This window comes from Rissa tridactyla, chromosome 17 (assembly GCF_028500815.1).
Source record: "Rissa tridactyla isolate bRisTri1 chromosome 17, bRisTri1.patW.cur.20221130, whole genome shotgun sequence".
NCBI lineage: Eukaryota > Metazoa > Chordata > Aves > Charadriiformes > Laridae > Rissa > Rissa tridactyla.
In genome coordinates, this window is record NC_071482.1 from 6,280,336 (window position 1) to 6,306,890 (window position 26,555).

The 26,555-nt window shown below is 44.1% G+C and overlaps 2 protein-coding genes across 19 annotated transcripts in view; both read right to left on the reverse strand.

Moving 5' to 3' along the window:
* Positions 1-3,848: 3,848 nt before the first annotated feature.
* NFRKB (nuclear factor related to kappaB binding protein) lies at positions 3,849-22,160 on the reverse strand. 3 transcript variants are annotated; one of them, XM_054223087.1, is made up of 26 exons: positions 21,941-22,160; positions 21,151-21,307; positions 20,510-20,711; positions 20,286-20,413; positions 19,071-19,245; positions 18,785-18,886; positions 18,113-18,186; positions 17,607-17,691; positions 16,967-17,147; positions 16,658-16,766; positions 16,057-16,183; positions 15,090-15,155; positions 14,017-14,096; positions 13,892-13,932; positions 13,447-13,504; positions 12,460-12,634; positions 11,769-11,875; positions 11,180-11,303; positions 10,679-10,758; positions 9,763-9,983; positions 9,390-9,666; positions 8,840-9,058; positions 7,657-8,442; positions 6,805-6,911; positions 5,940-6,075; positions 3,849-5,184 (listed from the first exon to the last, which is right to left on the reverse strand). In XM_054223087.1, exons 2-26 carry the CDS (start codon positions 21,286-21,288, stop codon positions 5,059-5,061), a joined length of 3,924 nt encoding a protein of 1,307 aa, XP_054079062.1. In that variant the 5' UTR covers positions 21,289-21,307; positions 21,941-22,160; the 3' UTR covers positions 3,849-5,058. The 3 variants fall into 3 exon arrangements, with proteins under 3 accessions (XP_054079062.1, XP_054079060.1, XP_054079061.1); XM_054223085.1 differs by having other exon boundaries at positions 13,447-13,507; XM_054223086.1 differs by having other exon boundaries at positions 13,447-13,507; positions 21,885-22,160.
* A 249-nt stretch (positions 22,161-22,409) lies between these two features.
* Positions 22,410-26,555, reverse strand: part of PRDM10 (PR/SET domain 10) — a 46,171-nt gene continuing 42,025 nt past the window's right edge. For 13 of the 16 annotated variants that reach the window (XM_054222885.1, XM_054222881.1, XM_054222882.1 and 10 more), the window contains one exon: positions 22,410-25,765. In XM_054222885.1, the coding sequence (XP_054078860.1) occupies positions 25,529-25,765 (237 nt within the window). In that variant the 3' untranslated portion in view covers positions 22,410-25,528. The remainder of the gene's footprint in view (positions 25,766-26,555) is intronic. The other 3 variants (XR_008469607.1, XR_008469606.1, XM_054222891.1) reach the window with 3 other exon arrangements.

Below are 26,555 nucleotides of genomic sequence, written 5' to 3' on the forward strand. Positions count from 1 at the left end.
ACGGCTTACCAAGTTATTGCTTATCATTTAAGCTACTCGGGCCACCCAAACAGAACTTATTTCCTTACACGAGCAAAGCGGTGCAAAGGGAGATCAGTAATTCATAAAGTTGCAATGACTCACGGGCTTCTGACTGCCCACAGCCATAATTTCACTGTATAACAGATCACGGGAACAATTCGCACCATAGGCTGACCTTCAAGCAACTCGCTTAAGCAGCTGAAAAGTCCTCAGCGCAATTACTTTGAGTAATCGAGCGTATGTTTCTATGTATAGAAGCATATTTTTGTACGTATGTCTTGTAAATACCAAGCAGCCATTGTTTCCCCAAGCACAATCTGAAAAATTTTCCCCTGTTGCCAAAAAATTCATTCAGAATGACACATGAACGCGTTAAAATCACTCACTGGGTTTCAAACGATGGCAGCATCTTTGCAGGTCCTCGCTTCCAGGTCCCTGTTAACTCCTCAAGCAGCATCAGGACAACAGGTAAAACAGTGCGACCTTCAGCAGGTTTGCTCTTCTATTTTCTGGACCGTGACGGCCTTGCTCTGGGTCAGCACATACACTTATTGATGCTCCCTCCTGTATTTGGTTGGCATCTTCTGCTCGCTTTTTAAGTGTCGTTGCGAAACTGCCCAACCCTGGAAGCTCTTGAAGACCAGCATGTTTCTGCTTTTGGTTCTGGCAGGTGAATTATTTCGCTCCAGGTTGCGCAAGCTGGAGGACAGCAAGAAAAGGTAACATTAGAGGATACGGATGTAAGACTTACCAAGTCGGCTCGATGATTACTTCTAGACAGAAGGAAACAAATTAGTTCTTAAAATATTTACCTCTGATTTACGCAGGATGCCACATACAAGATTAATCCATGCTCAAATGGATTAGTCCACATTGGTCACTTTATATGAGATGCGTCATCGTTAAATTAAATCATTAAAAGCCCGAATTTGAGCTACTCATCCAAAATTCCTTTTATAGCCCACAGAAAGAAATGGCTGTATCCAGAGAGTGATTCATCCTAGAAGAACCACCTGAGGGAGGTCAGATGAATCGCCCTCCGGAGGTATCAGTGGCTGCAAACGCAGCCTAGGGTGAGTAATTCGGATTTCTACATCTAGAAGTTAAGAAAGTTAAAAAAGATGAACCCAGCCTACCATCTCTGGATGGCCTAATTTCCCTTTTGCAGACTATACAGTTAATTTAGTCCCTGTTCTATCCCCTCGCTCACTGGTCTGCAGTAGGGCCGGACAGTAGGGCAGGATGGGTGAAAGCATATCCATGGTTTGCAAAAATGATCCTGTGTTTCAATACGCGTTCACAAAACTCCCATTAAATGATGATGCTAAGCTTGTATTCAGAAATCTTCATTAGCTATAACGATGCTACCCTGAAGCTCTTATCAAAGGACACATTAGGCTACCATTGAATGATCCCTGAGGATCCCCTTTGATGTACAACACATCCCACCTACCCACATAACCATGATTCAAGTAAATCTCAGATTGAGATAAATGGGTTGCGATGGGGAAACGACAGGAGTAAACCACGTTTCCCTTCGAGCCAATTCCCACCTCGGACACAGAGCCACATTCTCCTTTCCCCACAGCTCTCCCCAGTCCACAAGAAGTCAGTTTTTAAGCGACTGAAAATTTAAGCACTTACATTTCAGCCTGCCACGCTACAGGGCTATGTGATCGGTAATGGGCCAGAAGGGCCCTGAGGTCAGGCACCACGTACCAAACTCACGACAGGCAGGATCGGGCACAAGAGCTGAGTCTATCGCGACGTTGTTCTGGTTTCTGTGGTTCAGGTTCGCCCCATGAAAAACAAGTAGCGAGGTTTCTGTATTTACCTAAAAACTATGGCAGTGACTGCAAGGTATTTGGAGAACAAAGAACAACTGTTAAAAATACGCAGGTTGATGTCCAATTAACTACTGCTTTTGAAAAGTGGGGGTTTTTTTCAAAAAATAAAAGACTTGAAGTAACCCCAAGGTGAGTTCATTGGGTCATGAGGGCGTATATATAGAGATTTCCCCCATGATTTAGATAAAACAGAGCAGTTGTTACAGTAAAGGTTAGAAAGGCTTTAAACTGCCTGTGGCAGTTTGTGTGGTGCGCACAGTTCTTTTAAGCAACGACTACACGATATTCTCTTGCTGGAAATAAACATCTATCCCACAGTTTTTAAGAAGTAATCAAGGCCTTTGGCTAACTCTAGTGAGCAACTCACTGTGACGAAAAAAGGCTGTACTTCCATTTTTTCATTAAAAAAGGTAATGGCTAAGATGCATCAGACTGAAAGGCCCTTTGGTTTCAGGCAGGAGAAACAGATGGAAAATGGGTATAATGTCAGCATAATACTTTATTCCTCTGCACGTGTGCTCCCCTGCGCCGCTCTTACCGCAGTACTCACCCGCAACAGCTCTCGGTCACCAGAGCGAGAGGGCATAGGAGCAAACACCACCTGGCACAAAATCTAGCTTAAATATACTCTCATCCAGTCCCAGCGCACACCAAAAAAAAAATAACTCAAAGCCCCTCTCTGCCCTTCCACCCACTGTGTAGAAGTTCAAGGTTACTTATTAAAAACAAGGGCGCTCTACTTGTAGTAGCTGAAGGGTTATTTTTCAACCAGAGTGGAAGCAACTCATCCGACGGGTGGCAGCTGAACCACAGAACAGGGCGCACTTTGTTCTTGAAAGTTGGGAGTAAACATAACACTACGTAATCCTCCATGTGGGCCTTCGAAAAAAGAAGCCCACATAGGGACTGATGCTCTTTCCCCAGAGATCCCAGGCTTCCAAAGCAAAAGAGAACCGGCCCCTGAGCAAAGCAGCAACGAACACAAAGGTTGCTCACATGTTGGCCACCAGTTTAGCAAAGACGGATATGGAATAAAGGAGACGGTGTTGGCCTGAACAGCAGGACTCAAACTCAGTATCAGCAACAATCTGAGACACGCTAAACTCACGGGAGTAGGTGCAGGTTTCTTGTTTTGTTAAATTTAATACTGCCACAGCCTCCTGTCTTCAGTGACAATTCACATAGTTACTCGCAAGAGGATTCACAGAAATGTAAAGGGCTTCGCACTGTAACCATCTTTCAGCACTTGATTGTAGGTTTTGACCATGAAGAACTTTATTAATTATGAGTAGAACATAGAAGGATTATCTTGATTATGTTTTGAATATAGAGGCTCTCTCATATAAGCACTACCAGGAAGTTGCTTGTTGTCTCTTTAATTTCGTATCTTAACTTCACAACTAAAAGGATTTAAGAATGCCCTTGCCTCCCTCCCAAACCGCAGCCTTTCTGCTCTCTCCTTAGTCGATAGTTAAATGTACAAGACGGGTACAAAAACTGACAAAGTAGGAGAGGTGCTCAGAAAACTTTTATCACTCCAAATTCAATTCCAGAGGCATATGAACCATATAAACCCGGTCTGGTGGGAGGCGTCCCTGCCCAGGGCAGGGGGCTTGGAACAAGATGATCTTTAAGGTCCCTTCCAACCCAAACCATTCTGATTCCGTAATTCAAATGCTTGCTTTAAAATGGTGTCCTGACGTGCCTTGCTTATTCAATGCTTGCAGCTAGCCGTTTCTTTTTTCTTACTGAAATACTCAATTTCCTCCAACCCACCCCTGAATTACTGTACAGCAAAACCGCCTGCTCCGCTCAGATCCGGCGGTTCTGAACAGCAACACACACAGCTCCAGTCCAGCCAGCTCTGGAGAGCGCTGAACTGTACGACTTGGTGCTTTGAACAAATTATATTCAGTAGCGTGTAACTCAGAGAAAACCACGTATTTTCAAAAAAAAAAAAAAAAAGACTACGAGAGAAACCAGGTTAAAAAGAACCATCTTACAAAGAAGACGGACAATCTATTAGCCCTTGGCAAGCCAGACAACCGTTGTACACAAAACAACAAGCTATACAAAACGGAAAGGAGACGGCAGAGAGATTTGTAAGGCTTTCTGCCCTTTTATTCTTCTTCTGGTCCAACATGTCTTCTCATCTCATTCTGAGAAAGCTTCAAGGTCACGTCAGAAGAGCCACGAATTCATCTCCGGTATGTGCAAAATTCAAACAAGTTTACATGGAGAGATAAAATTGCAAAGGTAAAAACAAAACTAAAGGCCAGGATCACGGGTTAGAATACTTCTTCTGAGTCCGAGACGATAGTTTGGGTATATTTGAAAGCATATTCCAAACTTTTAAAAGAAGCTAGTCTTTTTTGACTGATAAAATGGTTTATTTGTTGAGGAAAACTAAAGGAGGATCTTCCTGGTGAACGCTTTTGTTTTCCTTTCCAGTATATTCCCATTTGCTGACAGACTTGTTCACACAGTGACTTCCTGTATCTCCTCCACTTCTCACTCTCCCCATGGTTACTAGCTTTCTTACAGCAAAAACCGTCTTGACTCTCATCCTGCCTTTGACAGAAATTTGACACGGAAGTGGTATGTGTTCAAAAGAAGTCTGAGCTCAGAGATAGGGGAGGTATTTAAAAAGTCTATAAATAGTACACTGAACGTGTTAGGGATCTACTTCCAGGCTATGTTACAAACAAACTCTGGTGTCCAAGCCACCATCCTAAGTCATACATACAAAAGTAGTGACTGCTAGACTCCAGCAAACGGAGGCATCTCCTTCAGGACTTGGAAAAGTCTGAATTACCCCTTCCAAGCAAGTTTCCCTGGTTAAGGAAGACCCAAGGTCAACTGCTTCGTCTACAACCCAAAATGCACAGACATGGTATTCGTAAAAAGCCCTTCAGATGGGAAGAGAAGAAAGAAAAGGAAGACATTTCTTAAATGATCAATGCCGCAGAACTGGGCTTTACACATCTGGACTGAAATATTTTGTTTTGTACGTACAACATCTGTGGAATTTCTACCTAGACATCACAATGCTGACTCCAGACAAGCAACGTGACAGAATCCAGTCCAATCCCTAGCCATGACTGTGCTCAGGCAGTCTTGGGTGCTTGGATGGAGGATGACCACGGATTCGGGGAACTTCTTGGAAAGAGATCCATTTTCAAACCAGTGTTCATAGCTGATCTTGGGTCTGCTTTGGAGATGGAGCTGTTGTCACAACCACAGTGGAAACTGCTTTAGTAGAGCCAGACACTGTTCCCTGCTGGAGATGGGAGGCTGGTACAGTTTGAATTCGAACCTGTTTTAAACGGAAAGAAAAAATCTCAACTCACGTCAAGAACATCCTGCTGACACACTGCACCCGCATCACACTCTGAAGCACTGGTAAATTATCTGTTTCTGCTGCGAGCAAAAATGCAGAACAAGACCAAGCCCCAAAACACATCAAGAGTGAAATCTGTCACAAGAAGATCACTCCATCCACTGTTCACGTGGGATGGTGGCAAGAGATCTCGAGATTAGAGAGGAAGACAAAAAAACTAGTCTGAATAAAACCTTCATGTCAGCTGCTTTTACGAGTTTTCAGAAGAAGGACTTGGATCCATTGGATACTTCACTCCTACAGACTTGTTACTAGCAGCTCCCAATAAAGATGAATTATTTGCAATTACAGAACACTAAGTTTCCAGACAGAAAGATGGATATGCAAAGAAGCGATGCGATTTCTTTAAGAAATGTTGACCCATAAAAGCTACAGTACAAAGCACAACAAAAAGAGCCAAGTGTATAGACACAATCCTTCAAGCAGGTGGGAACACCTCCTGAGAGGATTTTTGGTTTTATATTCATTGCACTATCAGTGCTTCAAAAACATTTAAACACTTTGGATGGGGGGTAAGGTAAAGGAGACGACGGACTGCACATGCTTAATACAGAGACTACAGCCAAGCTGTGTACCTGTGTACGTTTTATGGAACCCCATGTATCAAGTATAAAGTCCTCAGGAGATGCTAAGTCATAAAAAAGAAAGAATATTATTCTAGGTGCCGTTACCTGCGTGGCTTGGCCTTGCTGCTGCAGCTGCTGTAGTTGCTGTGCAGTCAGAAAACTCACTGGCTTGTTCCCAGCGATCAGTTTTGTCCCTGCTGGCATCGTAGTCAGGATGATATTTCTACCTAACCCACTGATGCTAAGGGAAGAGAATTGTTGAGAGGTTAGTACACAGCACAGCAGGCTAGGTCTTTCAGACTCACTGCAGTTACTTGTCTAATTTACGAATGATTTTAAGTTTTCCAAAAAAAAACCCTGGGGCATACACAAGTGACAAGTTTCTGTCAACATTTATCGCTATGATAGAGAATTACTTTATCACATGAATTAAACCCTCTAATTCTGGACCGTGCGCATCACTGGGTTAGTCTGATCAGACCTGAACACCTCTCAAGGAACGCAGAAAATAGACGAGCACAGAGTTTTCTGCCTTGAAATATTAACTACGGGAGACACTACCAGAATTCACGGAAGAATAAATAAGACAACTTCAACATCTAAATGCCAGAGGATTTTTCAGTGAGGCAGTTAACGCTTCCCTAGTTTCTTTAACGGAGAGATGGCCTCAGATTACACATATTTTTAGGTATATCAGCAGGTTAATTCTTGCTCAAACAGAACTAATCTAGTAGCTGGTTTTAAGACAAGCGAAGAACATTTTTTCTTCGGTGTATTTGCTAGAACCTACACCGCAGGGCACCTAAAGAAAGATTTTATTCTCATTGCCAGACACCATATTAATTATGTTTCTTGCAGCTAATGGACCTATTAACGGACTATAAGCCTATCCCACCCCCTGCTTGCAAGGCCCCCAGGAACCCATCGAACACAGACCCTCCTCAGCCTACTTCTGATGCAAAATACTCACTTGGCCCCAAGGTTGCCCTTGATGATGGGGGCAGTCACCACACTCTTGCCTTTCACTGGCTGGCTGATCACTGACAGAGGCACTGTTATTCGTGCTGGTAGTTTACCCTAGAGAAGTTGAAGAACACATGAGGAGCCGCGGGGAGTTCAGCAGAGAAACTGCTTGGCAACATGCAATTACCGCTCAGCTTGCTTTTTAGGAGTCCTTGGAGTAGAAACCAACAGCAGCTTTGCTGATGAAATCTGTGCTCCATTTCAGGCTCATTAAAATTCACCTCCATCTCATTCACTTCACAGCTGCCTCAGCCCTGAAAACCCGCATCATCTTTGCACCACAGTATTTCTCTGGGAAGGCTCATTGCAACCGTCCATGATTTTTATCCTTAGGAAGCTCTGGTAATGTCAGTTAGCTTATTCAACTTTCACGATACAGTTCATGATGCCTTCAGCTTTGGACATTGTATTAATTAATTTGGACATTTGTATTAAACGGGGAATTCGGTAAAAAAGTTAATTTGAGTAACAAGCGCTTCTATTTCTGACACCGTTCCAAGGGAAATTATTTCAGAGGTGTGGGGCAAGACGCTGAGCTGCACGAGGTAGGACTTTAGATAAACAAAGTTTATTTCATTTACTCGCAACAGGAAGTAAGGGAAGACAAATCTGACTGCTTTCTGATCATTCAGCATTGAGCTACAATTCCAACATCATCAAATTACTAGCAGACCCACATTCTACAGTACTTAATTTGAGCCTCTGTGGACGTAAAGAGAAGTTTTCAGACATAAACCATCAATACATTTCAGCATTCCCCTTTCTCACCCACCTCCAGAAAAAGTTTAGCGTTACTTACTGCCTGGGATGTAGATACTACTGTGGTGCTGACGGGTACCTGCCGCACAGCAGTGGCTCCTGTGCCTATAGTTATGGGAGTCCCAGCAGCTCCCGAGGCCACAGCAACTGCTTTCGACACTGTGGCACTCATGGTTGGTAAAGAGACAGCTGAGGTATGGACTGTGCCGGGCACGCTCACTGCTGAGGAAGAGGGCGCTTGCTTAGCATGAGTAGCTACCGTAATAGTCTGCCCAGCTTTGGGCGGCATCACCCCCAGCCCCTGCACGATTCTTATAGTAGCAGCCGGCTTGGCCTCAGTGGACGCCACCGTAGTTATGGCTTTGCTCTTCTGATCTGCCACGGTCATGCCCAGAGCAGGCATCAGCCGGAAAGCGGAGCTTGTTGGCTCTGCAGTCTTTAAGTCAGGAGTCACTTTAACCACTGTGCTTCCAGCTGGGCTGGAAGAAGCAGAAGTGGCCGTGCTTGTCTTGGCTGGAGAATCGGCAGTCTGGACAGGATTGGATGTCACGTGCAAAGTTGCAGAGATGCCTTTCCCACTACCACTGCTTCCCGCAGCTGCCGTGAAGAGGTCCTGAGTCAGTTTGACAGTAGTGACTTGTGATTTGGCCAGGGTGGCCATCATGTCCGGGGTGATACGCAGCACAGTCTGTCCCTTTGCATCCGTGGTGATAGAGGACGGGGGTAGGCGCAACACGTCCTTTCCTTGGATCCGAAAATTGGTCGCCGTGAGTGGGATGCCACTTCCAGGCTGGGTCTTCATGCCAAGTTGCCCTGTTATAGCCACCTGGAAGAGACCAGAGAAACGGCTGTCTCAAACCAGGATGCAGTCCAAGGCACAAAGTGAAACTTCCAACAGGATGACGTTTGGTCCCATCAGAACTGAGGGGGCGTGATGCTAGCACTCAGTGCACTACTGAAAATAGTTTTAGTTGCACATCAGATGGCGTTCCCAAAACCACATAAAATATGAAACACTGTGGAGTTGCTTTCTTTTTCAAACAAGATGAACAAAAATGAGATCAACATCTGAAGATGGCTAATTAAACAACCTGCACTAACACATCTTTTATGGCTCACTACAGTTTTCGCTATCTTTTCACATCCACATATCACATCTGTCACAACAAACGGGAAACGACTGGATTGTGGAGCCCAGCCCCTTGTCTCTCCCCCTCTCTCACCTGCTTGATGATATTCTGGCCAGCTACATTCTGGATGACAGTGGTAGAGGAGGTGCTTGTGGCAGAACTGCCCGGGGAGCTGGTTACTGGCTTGACAGCAGGACTGGGTGCTGCAGACAGTCCTGTCACAGTGATGCCCGTCTGTCCCGTCACGGAGCTTCCTGGTCTTTGCACCTGCACTGGGCTGGTTTGAGTTTTTACCGGCAGAGTCATCACAGCCTACAGAAAGAGAGAGAGGCAGCCTATGAGCAGACTAACACAATACTGACAGAGTAACAATTTACTCTTTTTGTCTTGTGCCTTATAGCTTGCAAGTTGTGTGGACTTTTTACTGTAATGCACAATTTAATGGTGCCACATAAATAGGCAATAGAGAGGAAAAAAGGAGCACTGGGGAGTATTATTTATGCACAACTGTTTCTATGCTCTTGCTCTGCAGTTACTGCATGTTCCAAGTGAGCAAGTAATCCCTGTGCACCATACCGAAATAGCACAAGAAGGCAGATTAAAAGTCAGAGCTACTCCACCATTTCCATGCAGCCAAACTCACCTGAGGGAGCACTTTGGTTTGCGTGGCTGTAGCTGGAACGCGGATTTGAGGCACTGATGTCGGTTGCTGCTGCTGGGTTACCACCGGGGCTTGCTGGGACACCGCTGGGAGGCTGGACTGGGCAGTGACCACCCGGACCTGCGGCAGTCCGGAGGAGGTGGTATGACTTACCACGCGGGTGGGAGGCGGCTGCGGCCCTGGCTGTGATTGTGAACTCTGGGCTGTGGAAAGCAACGTCCCGAGCTGTGGCATGGTAGGGGAGGATACCAGAAGAACACTGTGGAAAAAGATAAAGCCGGTAGGTCAGCAAAGATGCAGAAAATGATTAAGAACCAGTGACATTCACAAGTGACGTATGAGACAGAAGAAGTACCTTTGGTTGGGTTTTGCTGGCTCCGATCCAGCACTAGACACACTCTTGCTAACCACAGACACTGGTGGGGGTGAAATAGGCGTTGCCGGCAATGCTGGTGCAGTTGGTGTGACGGGAGTCACAGGAGTCGGTGGCATGCTGGAGTCACTAAGGCTCAGCTGACTGGGCTCTGATGTGCTGCTGGGGAGTGCTTTCACAGAACTCTCCTTGCTACTAGATTTCTGCAAAGAAACCACGTCAAGCATGAAGGTCTTCACAAAAACTGGTGTTGACTGCTACCGTCTAAAGAGTGGGCTGAGCACTTTAAGCCGAGTTCTGTATGGTTATGAAAGATGCCCCGGTGCTAAATCCTGAAATCCCAGATGACTGCCTGGCCTCCTGAACTGCAGACACAAGTGGGCTGGTGCATTTGGCTGCTCCTGTTCTCAGGGAAAATTGCATCTCAGCAGTAACAGCCATTCACAACATGCAGATTTCTACCTTAGTTAATTTGCCAACAGCAACTACTTTATTTTATACCAGTTACAAAAAACCAAAAGACATCCAAACCCTGACAGCTTCAGCACAGCAAGGGGGAGAGCAGAAGACATGTTCCACACACTCTGCTACAGATTAACCTCAAAACTAGACCTGAAAGACCATCTGTAGGATAGGGCGCATAAATTAATTTCCATTGACCTTTCTGCCGAGATCAACAAGGACAACAGTGGAAGCTGGGAGCAGGAAAAGTTCCTTCCTTCCTTCCCTCTTCATTTTGTGCACTGGTGCTAGACTAACACCGACAGTCATAAACATAATGAATTGGTAACTCAAACACATGGTAATTTTTATCAGCCACTATGGATGCAGAATTTATGGATTAAGTTAAGCCCATATCTCCTTCCCAATCATAAAAGTGTTGTGCAAAGAAATGTACCATTTTAGCTGGAGGTTTTGGCTTCTGCTGAAGAGCTTTCTTGGCCTTCGCTGCAGCAGCTTGAGCCTGGTGGATCCGTTCTGCAAACGCAAATTAATGGTCAGAGCTCCTGAACACAAGCAAACTGAGTTAAGAAAGAGGCCAATTCAGAACTGTAAGTTGATCTTCAGACAAGAAATCAAACATACGTTGTCGTGTAATAGTGCAAAGAAAAAACACCACGTAAAATCGGCCAAAAAGGCTGAAAATAAGACACATAAAATGTTGTGAATGTACATTCATCTGCAGTTCTTGTACACAGGATGCTGTTTTTCTAACAAGTACTTCAAACTGACACTGCTCTGTAAAACCGCATTTAAGCGTTGAGGGGCTAACATTAGCAAACTGACTAGAGAAAAAAGGTACACCGATAAATTAATGTTCATTATCCAGCTGGACTGAAGAAGTTCAAGAGATTTATAAACATTTTCAATGCTTAAGATATCACGAAGCCAGGCTTACCAAACTCTTCCTCACTCCTGTCCCGGTGCAGGTAGATCCACAATTTGCGTCCAATATCGTATTTCACACAGGGATCCTTCTCATAATGTAATCGATCCAGAGCACCACTAACAACAGTATTAACCTGAAAATTCAGAATACACAGAATTACAAGATGTCCCTGGTTGGGCTAGACAAAGGTCATGAATAGAAAAGTAATCCTATTTGGCGTAAAACCTGAGTAAGCTGCTAACAATCCATCTGGGTAAGAACTGACTGAGAGCAGATGTTGTAGCACGGGATGCTGTTTGCCCCCTTGGATTAAATGGAGCTTCTACCAAAGCTGAGAGCTCTGAAAATTGAATGCTTCTCAATCTAAAATGTGTGCAGCTACGTGACACAGTGTTAATTCTGTGGCTTTTCTAGCCATTTGTTCACCATCCGGAGTTAGGTGCAGATTTGCAGCGGCTCACTAGAGTAGAATACAGCTCTCATTTGCTAGTCAAAGCAGCACAAAAAATTATTGGGCCTCAGCCACTGAATACTGCCCAGGTCTGTGCAGTGTATTTTAGGAGAATCTGTTTGAGGCTAGACACGACATTCAACTTACTTGAGCACTTGTAACATCGGGAGCTAGGAATTGGGAATCTTTAAGCAGCTCACAGATTTCAGCACGAGTTCCTTCTCCATTAGGAAGGCGAGCAGCAGCATCACGAACTGAAATACAAAATCAGAGGTTAAACTTCCAGCCGTAACTAGATAGCTGTATTTGAGCATTTTAGCAGATATGTTTCTGTATGGCTCTCTTATCCCTGCTCTCGTAGCGCCTCCTTGCTCACTAAAATCTAGCCCCCATGATCCCTTGGAGATACGAGCGCGGATTATAAAGGATCATTTTAAAGTACATCAACTTTGCCGGCTTTGTGCTAGGAGTGAGGAACTTGGGGAAGAGCACTGAACCCCAGAATGACTTTGCAATACCCCAGCTTGACTGAAACCACCGCTCTTCTGTTTTCCAGTTATCCGAGCCTTAGCTTTACCCAGCCCCATGCACTCCTCTCTTTATTTCCCATTTTCTCTCAGATCAAGAGCAACACACTTGCCTTCTTTTCTAGCTATTCCTGCTCCCAGCATTTCATCGCCTTTATTTTGTAGAATGTATTTCCTCTTTGCTTATGTCATCCCAGCCTGCCCACCCTTCCCCTTTATAATGTAGATTCCTAAAGTCATTGCCTGACTTTAGCAAGTCTATTGTAAAGCCGCCTTCTATTTTAAAAAAATTTTTTTGGTCATCACCTTACCGAGGGACAAGATGGTGACATAAGCTGGTCGGTCTGAGCGCAGGAGAGAATGCTCTCGGGCTTTGTTTAATGAGGTTTCCTTGTCAAACACCCCCTTCACAGGACCAACAACCGACTCAAAGCCATGCATACGGAACGTGAAAGCTTTGTGGGGCTGGCTGTAACGGTAACGTTCCTGTATTTGGAAACAAGAGGATGAATTTAGCAGGAAACATATAGAGCAAAGTCTTAAAGCTTGTGCTACATTTATATTGTAATATAAGTTATTTCCATTCTGTAGAGAATTTTTTTTTTAAAGGCTCAAATTCTGCTGTACAAACTTATTTTGGATCAAGACAAGCACAAATTACTTCAAGTACAATACAAAGCACCACCTAACCGAAGTGTGCAGGTCCAATACATTAGAGTCATTGTTAAGCAGCTGCACAGACTAGGGAGGTGCCAGCGACACATCTTCTGCGCAGCAAACACCCCTTCCCCCAGCAACAAGAAGCCTTTTCTTCCTCTAATCTCCTCTAATCTGGAGAAAGAGAGATTTCCAAAATTTAACCCGGATATTCACACACACAGCACATGTACCCAAGGAGAAGAATCGTCATCGTGTTTACCCTCTAATACACGGTTACATCTACTACAGACAACACAACTAATTGTATGGGTGCACTTATTGCCACTTGTCTTCTGCTTGTACTCACACGTGCCCAAAAAATATAGACAGGAGTCATCCATTGGCACTACAAATTTCAATTAATTTTGCCCAATACCCATTGGAAATACAGGTGCTTTTGAAGTAAGCAGCTCGGCTGCATTGTTAGCATGTTTTACGTAAGGCCAAGATACCTACTTCGAGGCAGAAGAAACACAATAACTCTTTACGTTAACAAAGTTTGTGTAGAGTATAAAACTAACATCCCATACAAATTCTCTTCTTTTAGTGGCCAACTGTTTCAACATGTGCATTTAAAATTAAGATGATTCTCCTCTTACCTGCTCCTGAAACACACGTTTCTCCTCTCCAGTGCTAGGTCGGACTACATAGTCAGTTCTTCTGAAACAAAGGTCACCATCAGTTCAGAGCAACAAGCAACCCACAATCCCAAAGAACATCCCAAAGGATTAGTCACCTCGTTCTTCTCAACAAATTCTGAAAGCACTTATGGTAATATAAATAAGGCCTGTAGAGATGTTAAAATGTGCTCTACACACTACCTGAACATAAGCAAGGACTGTAAATAACCGAGTTATCACAATGTAACTTGGGCAAAAATCAACTGACTTTGTGTAAAATCAGACTAGCAAGTTCCCTCCTGCCCCACGATGTGAAAACTTCTTATTTTAAGCAACCAGCCATTCAGATCCAGAGGTGCAAGGACCAAACTTCATAGCGTCAGCATGCACTGCAGAAACTTTCAAGCGGTATTTATGTACTCACACTCTGGGGATTGGTGTGGCATCTGAGCTGTCTTCATTTTCCTATTGAAAAACAGAGAAATGTCAATGTTGTATATAACTCAGGCAGGTTTTGTGCTGTTAGGGGGTGATTTTTTTCTGACTCACTTTGAAAAAAGTCTGGTCTTTGGTCTCCAACCAGAGCTGAAACAGTGCTGCCAATTCCTTCTCATGATCTTGGCATGAACCTAGTCCAAGAAATCAGGGAAAATAAGAAAGAGAAGTCTTTTATTTGTTATGAAGCTGGCTGCTTGTACTTTCCAGTCATCTCCTACTCCCTTCCCACCCCTATGCATCACCAATCACAAGGCATTTTCCACACTTCACAGATGCTCCGATTTCAATACTTGAACATGTCCAGACTTCGAAAAGTGCTAAAGCTTAGTTATTCTCCTGAGTTGGTGACAAAGGATGGTGCTTCAACCCCTGGCATAGCAGGCAAGATACTGTTTGAAACACAGCCACCTGATATTTGCAGATGATTCCCGCTCTCCAAAGTAATCCCAGTCACTGAGTCCATGAGCAGAAGCATGTGCCCACCTAACCTCCACCAAAGACTGTGAAAGGGACCACAGGAATAGCCTCCTGACTCCAAATCTCTGCCAGTTTAAGCCTACAAATATAATCACTAGAATCACTATAGCTAAGAATGGAAAATTCTGCCTTGTAGCTAAAGGAACGAACATAAACACAAAACATCTGTCATTCACTCAGTACGAGCCTATGAATCTAGACACGTTTATTACTAATTTGCTCTTTGGTTCCCACTTTTAAAAATGAGAATAGTACCACTTTGCTCCACAGAGAAGCTTAATTCATTTATAATTGTAATAACTAATAATGACTCTGAATAATCAGAAGGTATGCTCTACAGAAGGAAACATATGAAGTTGTTCAGACAGATTTGAAGGGTGACATAAACACGGTTAGGCCAGCAACACGGGGAAATAAAGCCCAGTGCCTTTCCTCACTTATTCTTTGTCTGCTGCTGATACTAAAGCCTTGTGAAAACCTGGAATGTAAAACACATCTTTGCTCAGCTAAAAGAAAAGGCCTAACCAATGAATTAACGGCTCTACTTGTCTTTCTCTCTGGGCTGCAGCAAGCTGAAAAGTCCAGTCCTGGAGAAAAGAAACACCCTTTACTATAGCAGAAATCACAGAAGAGCACAAGATACTCACCAAGCAATTTCCACTGCTGAGTTTTCTCCTTGAATTCAACAAAAGGTGAGAAGCTGGAAGGAACATCTACAATGAAAAATGTGCATCTCAGAGACGTCATACAATTGTCCAGCTGCCCAAATCCTACTGTTGTAACGCAAGCTGTTGAGTTAGACTCACAATGACAGATAAAGCGTTTTAAGTCATTATGTAAGTGCATCTCTGAATATATACTTGCCCAAAGGGAAAGTAAGCATCTCAGAGTAACAGTGCCAGAACAGAACAGGATAACGAGTCTTTCATCTACGGGCTGTCAGATGAGATCCCGTTCATGCAGTGAGGCAACAGGAACTGTTACGGTACTGTGACTATTTCTGGGCTCATGGGAAGTGAATTTGGGATTTACAGTATTCACCAGCATTACAGAGAACATTAAGTATCCGTGCTGCAAAGGCCACTACAATCCATGCTGTCTCTCACTTTAAAACTTCCACTAAGCAAATGAGAACCACAGAATAATTTAGTTTGAAAGGAACATTTGAAGTTTAGCTGGTCCAAGCCCCAGGTCAAAGCTGGGCCAACTTCATGTTTCCAGCGGATTGCTCAGGGCATCATCTAGTTTAGTTTTTATTATCTCCGAAGACAACCACAACATCTTCGCACCGGGAAGAGGTTAATTTCTTCCTGCTACAAACATCCCGCCTGAAGCGCACGATCTGAAACAGGAGAAACTGCCTGTCTAGAGGCAATTTCACACGCATTTTCACATACTCAGGAATCAAGCTGGGTCTTATCTACTTATCTATACGCAAAACAAGTCTACCACAATCAAGAAATGTAAGCCAGAAAGCCTATCACAGAAACGCTGTCAGCAATACAATGATTTATGGTAGTGATGAATTACAAGTTGATTCGAGCTACAATATAAACCAGCACCGATTAGAACTGAGGTACCAGCATCACTAGTATTTTTGAGAGCCATTCTTACCTCTGCTGTCACCTGTCAAGTACTGCAAGGCGGGTAAAACCAGTTCAGACCAATTAGGGGCAAAGGAGAACCAGTTATTGAGCGCGCTGGCAGGAGAAGACTGCCAATCTAGAACTTTATCTTCAAGCTGAAGAGGAAAAAGAAATATTCTGTTAAAGATCTCGCGCTTTAATCAATGACTGTTTTAACAGAAAACAAAACAGCCAAATATATCCAGGGGACATGATTTTTATGCATATAAAAAAAAATCACCTGACTTTTTCAAGTAACCGTAACATGGTATTTCAGACAACAGGCACCAAAAAGGGGTAAAAACTTCCCCAACTTCTCTGCCCTTAATATATAGAATATATCTAACCATAATCTAAAGAACAGGTATGGAAAGACTTACAGATTCAACTGACTAAATTTATGAAACATTAAAAACACAATGTACTATGCACTCCCAAAGGGTTTCACTTCTTTAAGATGTAATCTACACCTTAATTTAATTTACGGCAGGACAACTCTGGAGAAAAATCACTATTACATAGCTATAAGCCCCTCTATCCCCTAATTTTGTTTTCTACAAAGATTCCTAGATAAGTGGGTGACTTCTTACCACAGAGAGAGTAGCAGGTCCTTCCAGAAACAGGATCTCCAAAAGAAGGAAAAAGAAGCTGGAAGATATTTCATTTATTCCAAGGCATGGCTTCATCTCTTCAAGAGGTCTTCAAATGAAAGAGAACACAAGCAGAATAAGTTCCCCGAGTAAATATTCACCTTCCTATACAAGGATGAACAGCACACATTTCACACATCCCAAGCTGCACATAACCAAAGCCTGCAAAAGTCCCACAAAAATCTGAGCTGCAACATCAGTCTCTCTCTCCATGCGTGCAAAGTATTTGGGGTCCTTTGGAGCACTTACTCCTCTTTGACAGATGACAGAGGGATGGGGGAATGATCCTGAGACATTGATGGGATTCCATCTGCATTGCCAAGAGAGTCAGCCAAGTCTTCCGCCTCGGATTTAATAACCTTCAGCTTTTTTTTCTTCTTATCTTCCTTTTCCTTCACCTTTTTCTTGAGGGTTGCAAGGTCGAATAAGGCTTTAGATATGATAAAGGTAAGGAGAAGAATGAGTACAACTTGTCATATTTCATTGAGAATCATACACTACCTATATCTTTGAACATATATTCAGAAATGTGGGTAGCGTGCACTCATTCACCGCCAGTTCATTCCATCCTCCCTGTCATTCCCATGAAACCTTATTTTCCCCCTCGATGCACCGCTTTAATAGAAAACCTCTAATTTTTAAAGCCAAGGTATATGAAATTGGAAAGGCAAAGGTAACTGCTTAGAGCAGAAACACAAATTAACTTTCAATTAGCTGGAAGCACCTTCAGTGGAAACTGGAGTTGTCTGTGAGCAACTGAAACGGAACAACTCGCAGCTCCGTGAAGAGCAAAAGGATACAACAATCCACCAAGATCACCTTCACCCTTAGCTTTTCACACACACGGGATATTCATGCTGTGCACAAGTATTGTGTCCAAGTCACTGACCTGCTAAGGAACCTTTCCTGCCAGCATTTACTCGAGTCATAATGTCCTCAAGAGTCAGGTCTGTCGTCACTAGATCAGGATGGTCCTACAGAGGACAATGGAATAAAAATTAAAATTGTCAAAGGGCAAAGTGTTAAGATAGCAACACGGCTACAGAAGATAGCCAAGTACTGAAATGCCCCAAACTTATCCTGGATCAGCTTATAAAGTTATTTACTGCAATGAAAGTAGGGAAGTCTTCTAACCCTGAAATCCCAAATTTTGTCTCTCCAAAACACATCACTGAAATCAAAAAATCCTTCTAAACAGGTAAGCGTAAACAGGAGTTGCATGTATACGCTGACAATTAAATACCGGTTACGACAAAGCGGGGGCTGAAGGGTGGCTGCACACAAAAAAACAGCCATCATTTTGTCACCCAGAAATACCCTGAACTTTACAGCTAACAGATAAAAGACTAATAGTTAAAGTCCAGTCCCACCCCCAAAGACTTCTTGACATCTTACAGGTTGACGTTTTCGTTTCTCATGGTGCTTCTTCAACATCATCTTCAAATCACTTTCCCCAAGTTCTATCTTGTCTGCAATGAAAAAACATTCAGAGATTATTTGCACAGTTTTCCATTATTGTTACTTTACAGACTTCTTTGAATGCCATTTGCTATCCACTCCCTCTTTCAACAATCTCCACATTTCAATAACTAAATTTTCCTTATTTGAATTTCATCCTTTTAATCAATCGATTTATTTTCAATACTTTCTTCCTTGGGTCATCAGATTTCATTGCTGATGCAAGTATGGAAGTGAAGAGAAGTGACAACCAGCTGTGCTGCACGAAGGGTTTGCAGACTTCATTATAGTAACCTTAGGAGGGATTCCCTCGGCACAAACACCAAAATATTTCGAACAGGACTATGCTAATGCTTCAACCGTTAAAGGCAAATTATAACAGAGAAATCAGTACCTGTACACAAACCGTAGGCCCTTGTGTTAAAATACTAGCCTTCCAAGGAGAGAAAGATTAAATAAACTGGGAAAAGCGCCAAGTGTTTTGGAGACTGCAAAAATGAAGCATTATGAGATTTCCTATCAAACAACAGATTTTCAAACTGATTTCTCACAGGGTCTCAAAGTAATTCTCACCCCTAAATCCATACCGACCCCTAGTTCGGTTCTCACCTGCTGTCTTCATGTCCAAGGTTGACAATGTGGGGATCACTCTCAGGGGAACCGGTGGACTTGGACAACGTGCTGGAGAACTTGGAGGCCAGGAGCTTAGATCTAAAATAAACAGAGAAATAAGTTTATTTCTGCAAGACCAAGCACCAACGCATATAATTCTATTCCCCCGTGTTCGTTAGAGCACAGCCAACAAAACTAGAGTCTAGTTCCCATTCTTCTATCAAAGATACTGTCCCTTAAAAATTAGTCCTTCTCCATTCACACCTCGAGCGTTTAGTATTACCTTCTTCATCAGAAGACAAGGTGGTATCTCCGCACTCCTCTTTCACTTCCCTCAGAATCTTCAAGTAGCGCCGATGTGTCCGTCTGTCTCGTTCTTCTGTGTCATACGTCGGTGGGAAGTGCTTTCTCCTGAGGGTCATGTCAGGGCCTCCTTTCCGAGCTAAATCCAGCAAGTGCTGGAAGATGAGACAGGTGTGACATTAGCTATCTCAGCTATAGCTCTGAACAGATAAGCTCAACTCACATACTTTCAGCAAGCTTAATGTTTGGGGCTGGTGTGGTAAGCACCTCAGTTTTTATAAGGTAACCCTTACAAAGTATCACTACCTGACATATAAGTCATTTCAAAACCAGCATTCTTTATACCACCAGGTAAAGTGAGGGGAAAGCAAGGAGGGATCTAGTAGGAAATTTCTGCACTTTTATCTCCACGTACAGTATCTCACCGTCATTTTATATGGACTGTCAAGAGGAACCTAACCATTGATCTGAGATCGGTTTGTTCATTTTCCGTGCCACATACATAACACAAGCTGTCTCTTTTGAAGAAAACATTTTACCCCTTAAGGCTATAGAGGAAATAACTTCCTACACACTTCCATATTCTTTTTCCCATATCACCACAAGGGCTTTTACAAAGACAGACGTTCGTCTTCATCCGTACGTCCCATATGTTTCAATGACTAGAAATAAATGAGCAAGTGTCTACGATGAAGAGATTTCAGTTGGCAGCAATCAGCTGACGACAGCATCCATAGAGGAAGACTTCATCAGGAATTTACAAGCAGCGGAATAGGAGTTTTTTATCTATTTTTTTCTATACCAGTCCCCAGTGAAGATGGGTAATTCATAGAGCTAAATATTTAGCATCCTTACTTGTTTCACGGTGACAGAAATGGTAGAAAACGAAGGCAAAATGACTTGTGAATAGGACATAAAGTGTAAAGGGGCAAATGCAGGAAGCAGGGGGCATGGAAAAAAGCCACTACGCACAAGTGAGAGCTATGAGAGATTCAAACCCTGAAATTTGCGAACATCATGATGTTTCTAGTGTTCTCGTATCATAGAGGCCACTGGAAAACCAGAAACGCAGCACTCGTTAAAAGAAAGACCTCCAAGAACTGTAAATGCACAAATACCAAGAGCCTTTTTTGTAAAGACAATCTATTCCTTACAGAACACGAGAAAGGGACGACCGCACCCCGAAGACACTCACATTGCGGGAAGCGAGGATCTGCTTGAGCAGTCGGTAGAAGTACTGCTGCTGAGAGCTCAGGTAGCGCTTGTACTGGGACTTAAAACAGAGCTGCCGGTATTTCACGACTTCAGGATTAAAGTGCCCATCTGTAAGAAAGAGGTAAAAAACACTTGCGTTTTCATCAACTGCTAGATGAGAACTTCAACCCTGAAAATACACAGAAGTTTATTACGCTCACTGACCCCGGAAGAGTTTCTGGGCGATGTGCAGTGGATTTCCAAAACGGAAGTTTTCGCCACTGAACAACGCAGAGATGAGTTTGTTCTGATGCTCTCGGTTGTTTTCAGGAAAATGAGGCAGGAATTTTTTTAGGTGGTCTTGCTGTGCATCCGTCAGCACCTCCTGCCACGTAGACAAGCTGACAACGTCGAAGAAGATCTCAGGCTAAAGAAAGCAAAAACAATAATGCAGAAAATGCATCTGTGTCGTTAAAAATGTTCTAGCCCTTAAGGCTTTCTGCGGTTAAATGACACAAGATAAGAGACTGTCTCACACCAAATGCAGAAAACAATAGAGCGGAAAGAGGAAAGGTAAGGAAATTAACGATGCCACTAGCAACAAGACAATAAATTCAAAACTTGTAACAAAGAAATCTTGCTTAAAGGCAATTTTAGAATAAGAGAGATTGTCATGTAGAAAAAGATCATAACAGAATGGTTTTAAAAGACATTTTCCCCGAGATTAATCAAAGCCCTGTCTGACATCTCCAGGACAGTCAGGAACATTCCCCCACTTTTCACTTTGCTCTGCAAGCCCCACAAGGGGAGTTAAACACACTGTTTATCAAGGCTCTGAAAAGGTAAAGCATCTTGGCGCTACTCACGTCCTCCAGCAGGTCCTCAGGCAGGCTGACCCTGGTGGTACCCAGCATGCAGTCCTCCATGATGCCGTGTGTGCCATTCCCTTCCCCGCAGGGCCCCAGCTCCAGGGGGTCCGTCAGCATGTGATCCAGAGAGTCCATCCTTCACCCTCTCCCGCTCCTGAACAACGGCAGCAAAACTCTCAACCGACAAAAATCCCAAACCCAGGTACGTCCCCGGCCAAGGAATGATTGAGCTGACGGGGCTCTGAGCAACCTGATCTAGTGGAAGATGTCCCTGCTCACGGGACACTGGACCAGATGACCTTTGAAGGTCCCTTCCCACCCAAACCATTCTATGAGTTGATGAAGTCGTTGTTTAAACGCAAGCCATGGAATCGGGACGTGAGATATATAAAATATTGCAATGTCAATTTACTGTTTGTTTGCAACCCAGAGGAATGCCAGACAGCGTGTACCATGCCCCGGCGCTGGCAGACTGGACCTGGTCACCCTGCACAGGTGACCCCTCTTTGCTTTGCTTCCCAACAGAGACAAACACCACGAAAAACTGCAGCTAAATGCTGCAAGCGGCTTGTAACGTGCAAAACCGAACGGCGGGTCTAAGGTGGGATTTCTCCCAGGCTCAAGTTGCAGCCATGACTGGGCCAAGAGCCCCGCTCCCCTCACCAACAGCTCCAGGCTGAGCGGAAAACGCACGAACCGCGCCCAATAAACCAACAGCAAACAAACCAAACCTTTAAAACAGCGTCGGAGAGTAAGAAAACACGGGGGGGGGAAGCGCGTTTCATACCCGCTACGCTGGCTCTGGGCGTGACAGCAGCGGCTCCCCGCCGGTGGAGGCGGAGGCAGCCCGAGCTCCCCCTGGGAGCGCTGGTTCTTTACCCCGGGGGGTCGGGGCGGGTCCCCTCAGCCCGGGTCGGTCCCCTCAGCCGCGGCGGCGACCGTTGGGCCGCGGGGGCGGGAAGCCCCCGCACGCGGCCCGCACCGGAAGGCGGAAGGCGGCGGCTGCGCGCTGGGACGGGCCCCTCCGCGCCTGCGCCGTGGCCCTCAGGGAGGCGGCGGACGCCATTGCCCGCCCGGAGGCGGCCGGGAGGAGGCGGAGGCGGCGACCGGCCCCCCCCCGGCGTCCCGCCCCAACCCAAACGTTTCTCCTTGTCGCGACCGAGCCCACCGCGACAAGCGACCTTTATAACCCAAGCGCCGTCTCACTCCCCCGCCACCCCCACAGAACAGAGACACCAGTGTTGTGTTGATTTTTTTTTTTAAAAAAGAAAAAGATTTATTAACTTCTGGGGTGGTTTGTTTGTTTGTTTTTTACACCTGCCAGGTTGCACAAGACTATGAACACAATAACAGTCACCGAATGTACAACAAACATACACAGTTAAATAAGAGAAGGGGCAGAGCAGTCCGAGAGGTGCAAAACTGAGGGTGGGTGGGTGCGTCGGTTGCTTTTTGTTTGTTTTTCTCCAGGAAAATCCAGAATCGGACCCAAACCACCTACAAGGAACAGCGTTAGCATTTACCCATCTTTGAGCACGACATGGCCCTTAATTCCAGAAGTAAGCTCCTGTGGGGCATGACTTGAGATAGGTCTGGGGGTTGCTCTGGTTTAAAAAGAATAATAATGTATCTTCTACCTTCTGCACTGCAGAAATCGGGGGAAAAAAAAATCCATGCAAACTGTTGTCTTCTGGTTGGTTGTTTTTTTTGCTGTCGTCCTTCTAAAAGCAGGCCCCTGGCATCCGCGCGACGGCGGTAGTTCCTTACTCGGGAAAGCAAATTCATGATATTTCCATTTCCAGGGATGATGCTTTCGCATTCGTTGAACTTGGGACACGGTGAATTGCTGAACGCGGGTGCCGAGGACACGGCTGCTGCTGTGGGACACAGTAGAACCTTTGATAAAGAAGATTTGAGTTCAAAGAGGCTGTTTTTAAATTGTTTTCTGGAACACCTTGCAGTTCTCAGCTTTAAATAACTGGTACCAGTGTCCCCATTCTGCGAGCCTTTCCAACAAAGCTGAAAAGAGCAAGATATTTTTTTAAGCCCCACATCTGCAATATCATTAAGGGCAAAAAGTTCATCTACAAAGACTACGGCCATTTTAAAAAATGGCTTTAAAATTGCTCCTGTATCCACCTGGAACACCCCATTTCAAAGTCTCCTATTTTCCTATTACTCATACCATTTTTTGACTCGTTATTAAATCATCCAGCAGCCCGAGGAAAGCCAAGACAAAAATCTCCCTTCTCTTTTCCCACACAAACAACATGGCAACGCCCAACGTCGTAATTCCGAAGCCCTCAGCCACACATCTCCAAATTAATTAGCGGGAGCTGCGGACGCTTGGCCACGCTGCTGAAGTCAACAGGCTCCCGAATCCACCAAATTTAAAGACACTCATCACTGCATTTGACTAAACAGGAGCTCTGGTCCTCATTAACTTTACCGATCTCGTTAATGCCCCAGTACAGTGGTAGAGCAACAGAAGCTAACTCCCAGGAACAAATTAATCCATATTTTGGCAAGTCACTTCAAAGCTACCTCAAAACCAGTTCTGAGCTGGCCAGTGTTTTCCATCTGATTTATCTCATCACACACGGTCACCATTTCCGCGCTGTGTTAATGGATATGTTAATTACCAAAGCAATACCTGCTACAAGGCTTTGCCCACGAGGAACCAGACTTCCTCTCGCCCAGTCCGAGTATGAAGTTCTCTCACATCTAAGAGATACCACAACCTGTGGACATCTGTAGCACTGATTCACACGGGTAATTCTCACCTAAATCTGTGGAATATTTATGCAAGAGAGTCCCACATTCAACCTCAGTGCAGCACGAGAAAAAACTAATCAAAAAAAAAGAACAACCTCTCTCAGTTCTTCAGTCTCAAGGGCCATGAAGACAAAACATCCTTCTTTGCTTTTGTTTTATAAATAAATGTATCCTATTATGCACAGACATTCTGGGATGGGTTTTCAGGCAGTGAATGGAGGTTTAGACATACACGGTATATCCCACCAGGAGACCAATGGACTTACAGTCATATTCTTGCAAATACCAGAATGCATTAAATAACCAACCAGCAAGACCTGTGAAAGAGAATTATGTAAGAAAAAAAATATTACACTGCCCTAAAAGATAAACCTCTTTCCCTTTCTCCTGGTCCCTAAACGTAACGTGAATTCTGTACATAGACCAGGTCTACCAAAGCAGGCAACCCTCACAGATGGCTTTCCGTGTCCCATAAACAGTGGTCCACTAGCGTGTTTCTTGTCTGTTTCCTGAGTCCAGGGCTGGTCATTATATGGAACTGTCCAAAGGAATTACAGTGCATTGTTAACAATGGTCATTTGGAAAATCAGAGTAACCAGCTCTCCATCCAGTTTTCAAGGGGAAAAATACGTCCACTTCAAGGTGGCAACAGGGACAACTGCCTTGCTTCTTCAGCCGTGTGCTCCTCCGCCCTCATTTTCTCCTGGCACAACTACCTTTAGGTCACAGCAGAAGCTGCTTTGCAGGCTAAGCTGAGCCAGCCTTTTTTGTTTACAGGCAAAAAGGCAATTTTCCCTGCAAATGCTGGAGGGGGAGAAAAGAGCTAACAGTGGCTCTGCACTACCCTTACGCACTACTATGATTTCCATCAGTTTGTTCCGCACGACACGGGTTTAAGACTGCACTTTTCGTTCTTTCTGGCACTGCCTGGTAAAGCAGGGCAGGACGGACAGCATGTAAACAGTTCTTGAGGGTTGGAAAAATAATAATTTAATGGACTGCTTCAGCACATCTTCACAGCTTCATTGTTATATCCATCCCCACACACGTATGCGAGGAGCCACCGCTTTTGCTGCTCTTTTTCTCCAGGCAGTCTGCTCGCCTTGAGCTGGTACATTCCCTTTCACCGTGGCTGCTAAAACAAAAGACGCAGGATTCAGTTCTGCCATATTCCGACAATTAACATGATGTCCTCCTGTTTAACGGCTCCTATTAAAAATATACGTACAACAGTCTGCCAGTTAACCTTCAGTTAGGCAAGCTTTTCTCCCATACAATTGAAATAAAAAGTTGTTTACTGGAGACACTTCCAAAAAGGAAAAAAAATAAGGGTCAGCAGACATGCCGAAAATAAAGTCCAGAGCAAGCAGAGGTTTCACTTCTCTTGTCCTTTTTGTTAAAAGCTGCATAAAATAGCATCCCAGAAGGATTTTGAGGGTACTTCTTCACAGTCACTGAGGACTTAAACCCTCTTAAAGCATTAACAAGGGCTCCAAGATTTTAGTTGAAGGGAGCATATTCTTTAAAACATATTGAGCTCCATATATCTGGGCTTTCAGGGGAGGTGACAAGTAGAAGCAAGTGGCACCGCGAGGCTTCTTCATTCGTGTTCTGCTGAGAAAGTTCTTGGTTTAGTGATGTGCACTTCGCTGCTGCCGTTCCCGTTGGTGGTTGTAGTGATTATGTACTGGGTAGTTTGCTGCTGGCTGCTGGTTTGCGATTCCAAGGTATCCGTGTGGGCTGGTGGCTGGGAAACGCCGACCTGTACTTCGCTGGAGAGCGAAGAGTTTTGTTTGACATCCAGATCGGGCTGACCTTCAGATATCACATAGTGAGTCTGCATGGGGAATATAAAAAAGTTCAGTAGTAATTTTTGCATCTTCTCTAACTTCTCTATTCTAATAGTCCATAACCTTCCTGTTGCTGTGCTGGAAGACATTTTGGAATGACCAAGGAACTTTGAAGTTAAGCTTTATTTCATTTAAATGCATTTCAGAGCAACATAACCCTTGTCCTTTGTTTTGAAGCACACTGGACTACTTTGCATTCGGTTAACCTAATTACACAACTAACCCGTCGCTACAAATTAAAATAGCTACATTTAATAACAACTATTCTGAAAGTTTTTCCACTTTCCACATGTTCCAGCCGAAGTCGCATTTCCAGCGTCCAATATCAATGCAGTACAAGAGCCTGCCTCCTTATGCTGGACTGCTTACTGGGTAAGATAGCAGTAACTCTTGTTATTTTGTAATCCAACAGATAACAAAAAGCTATCAAAATGTTTCCAGAAACCGTCCTGAAATTTGGTTTAATGCATACAGCTTAGTCATCAATATATTTAAGATTAATTGACACCAGTAAGTCATACGTTGTTCTGCAAATTTGAATAAGTGGGCACTTTAAACATACAAGGGCCAGACAGCGTGGGCCACGTAAATGGCTAGATGCAGAAAACTATTTGTAATCACCATATAAAGGAGGAGGATGCTACTTCAGAAAAATCCAGATCTTTTCCTTGAAGCTCATGAGGTTATTCCCTGCCTTCAATAGCCTCAAGTTTACAACACTACAAGGTTTGAACAACAGCACTTTTCTCCTTAGCTTATGCCACAACACATGGTATC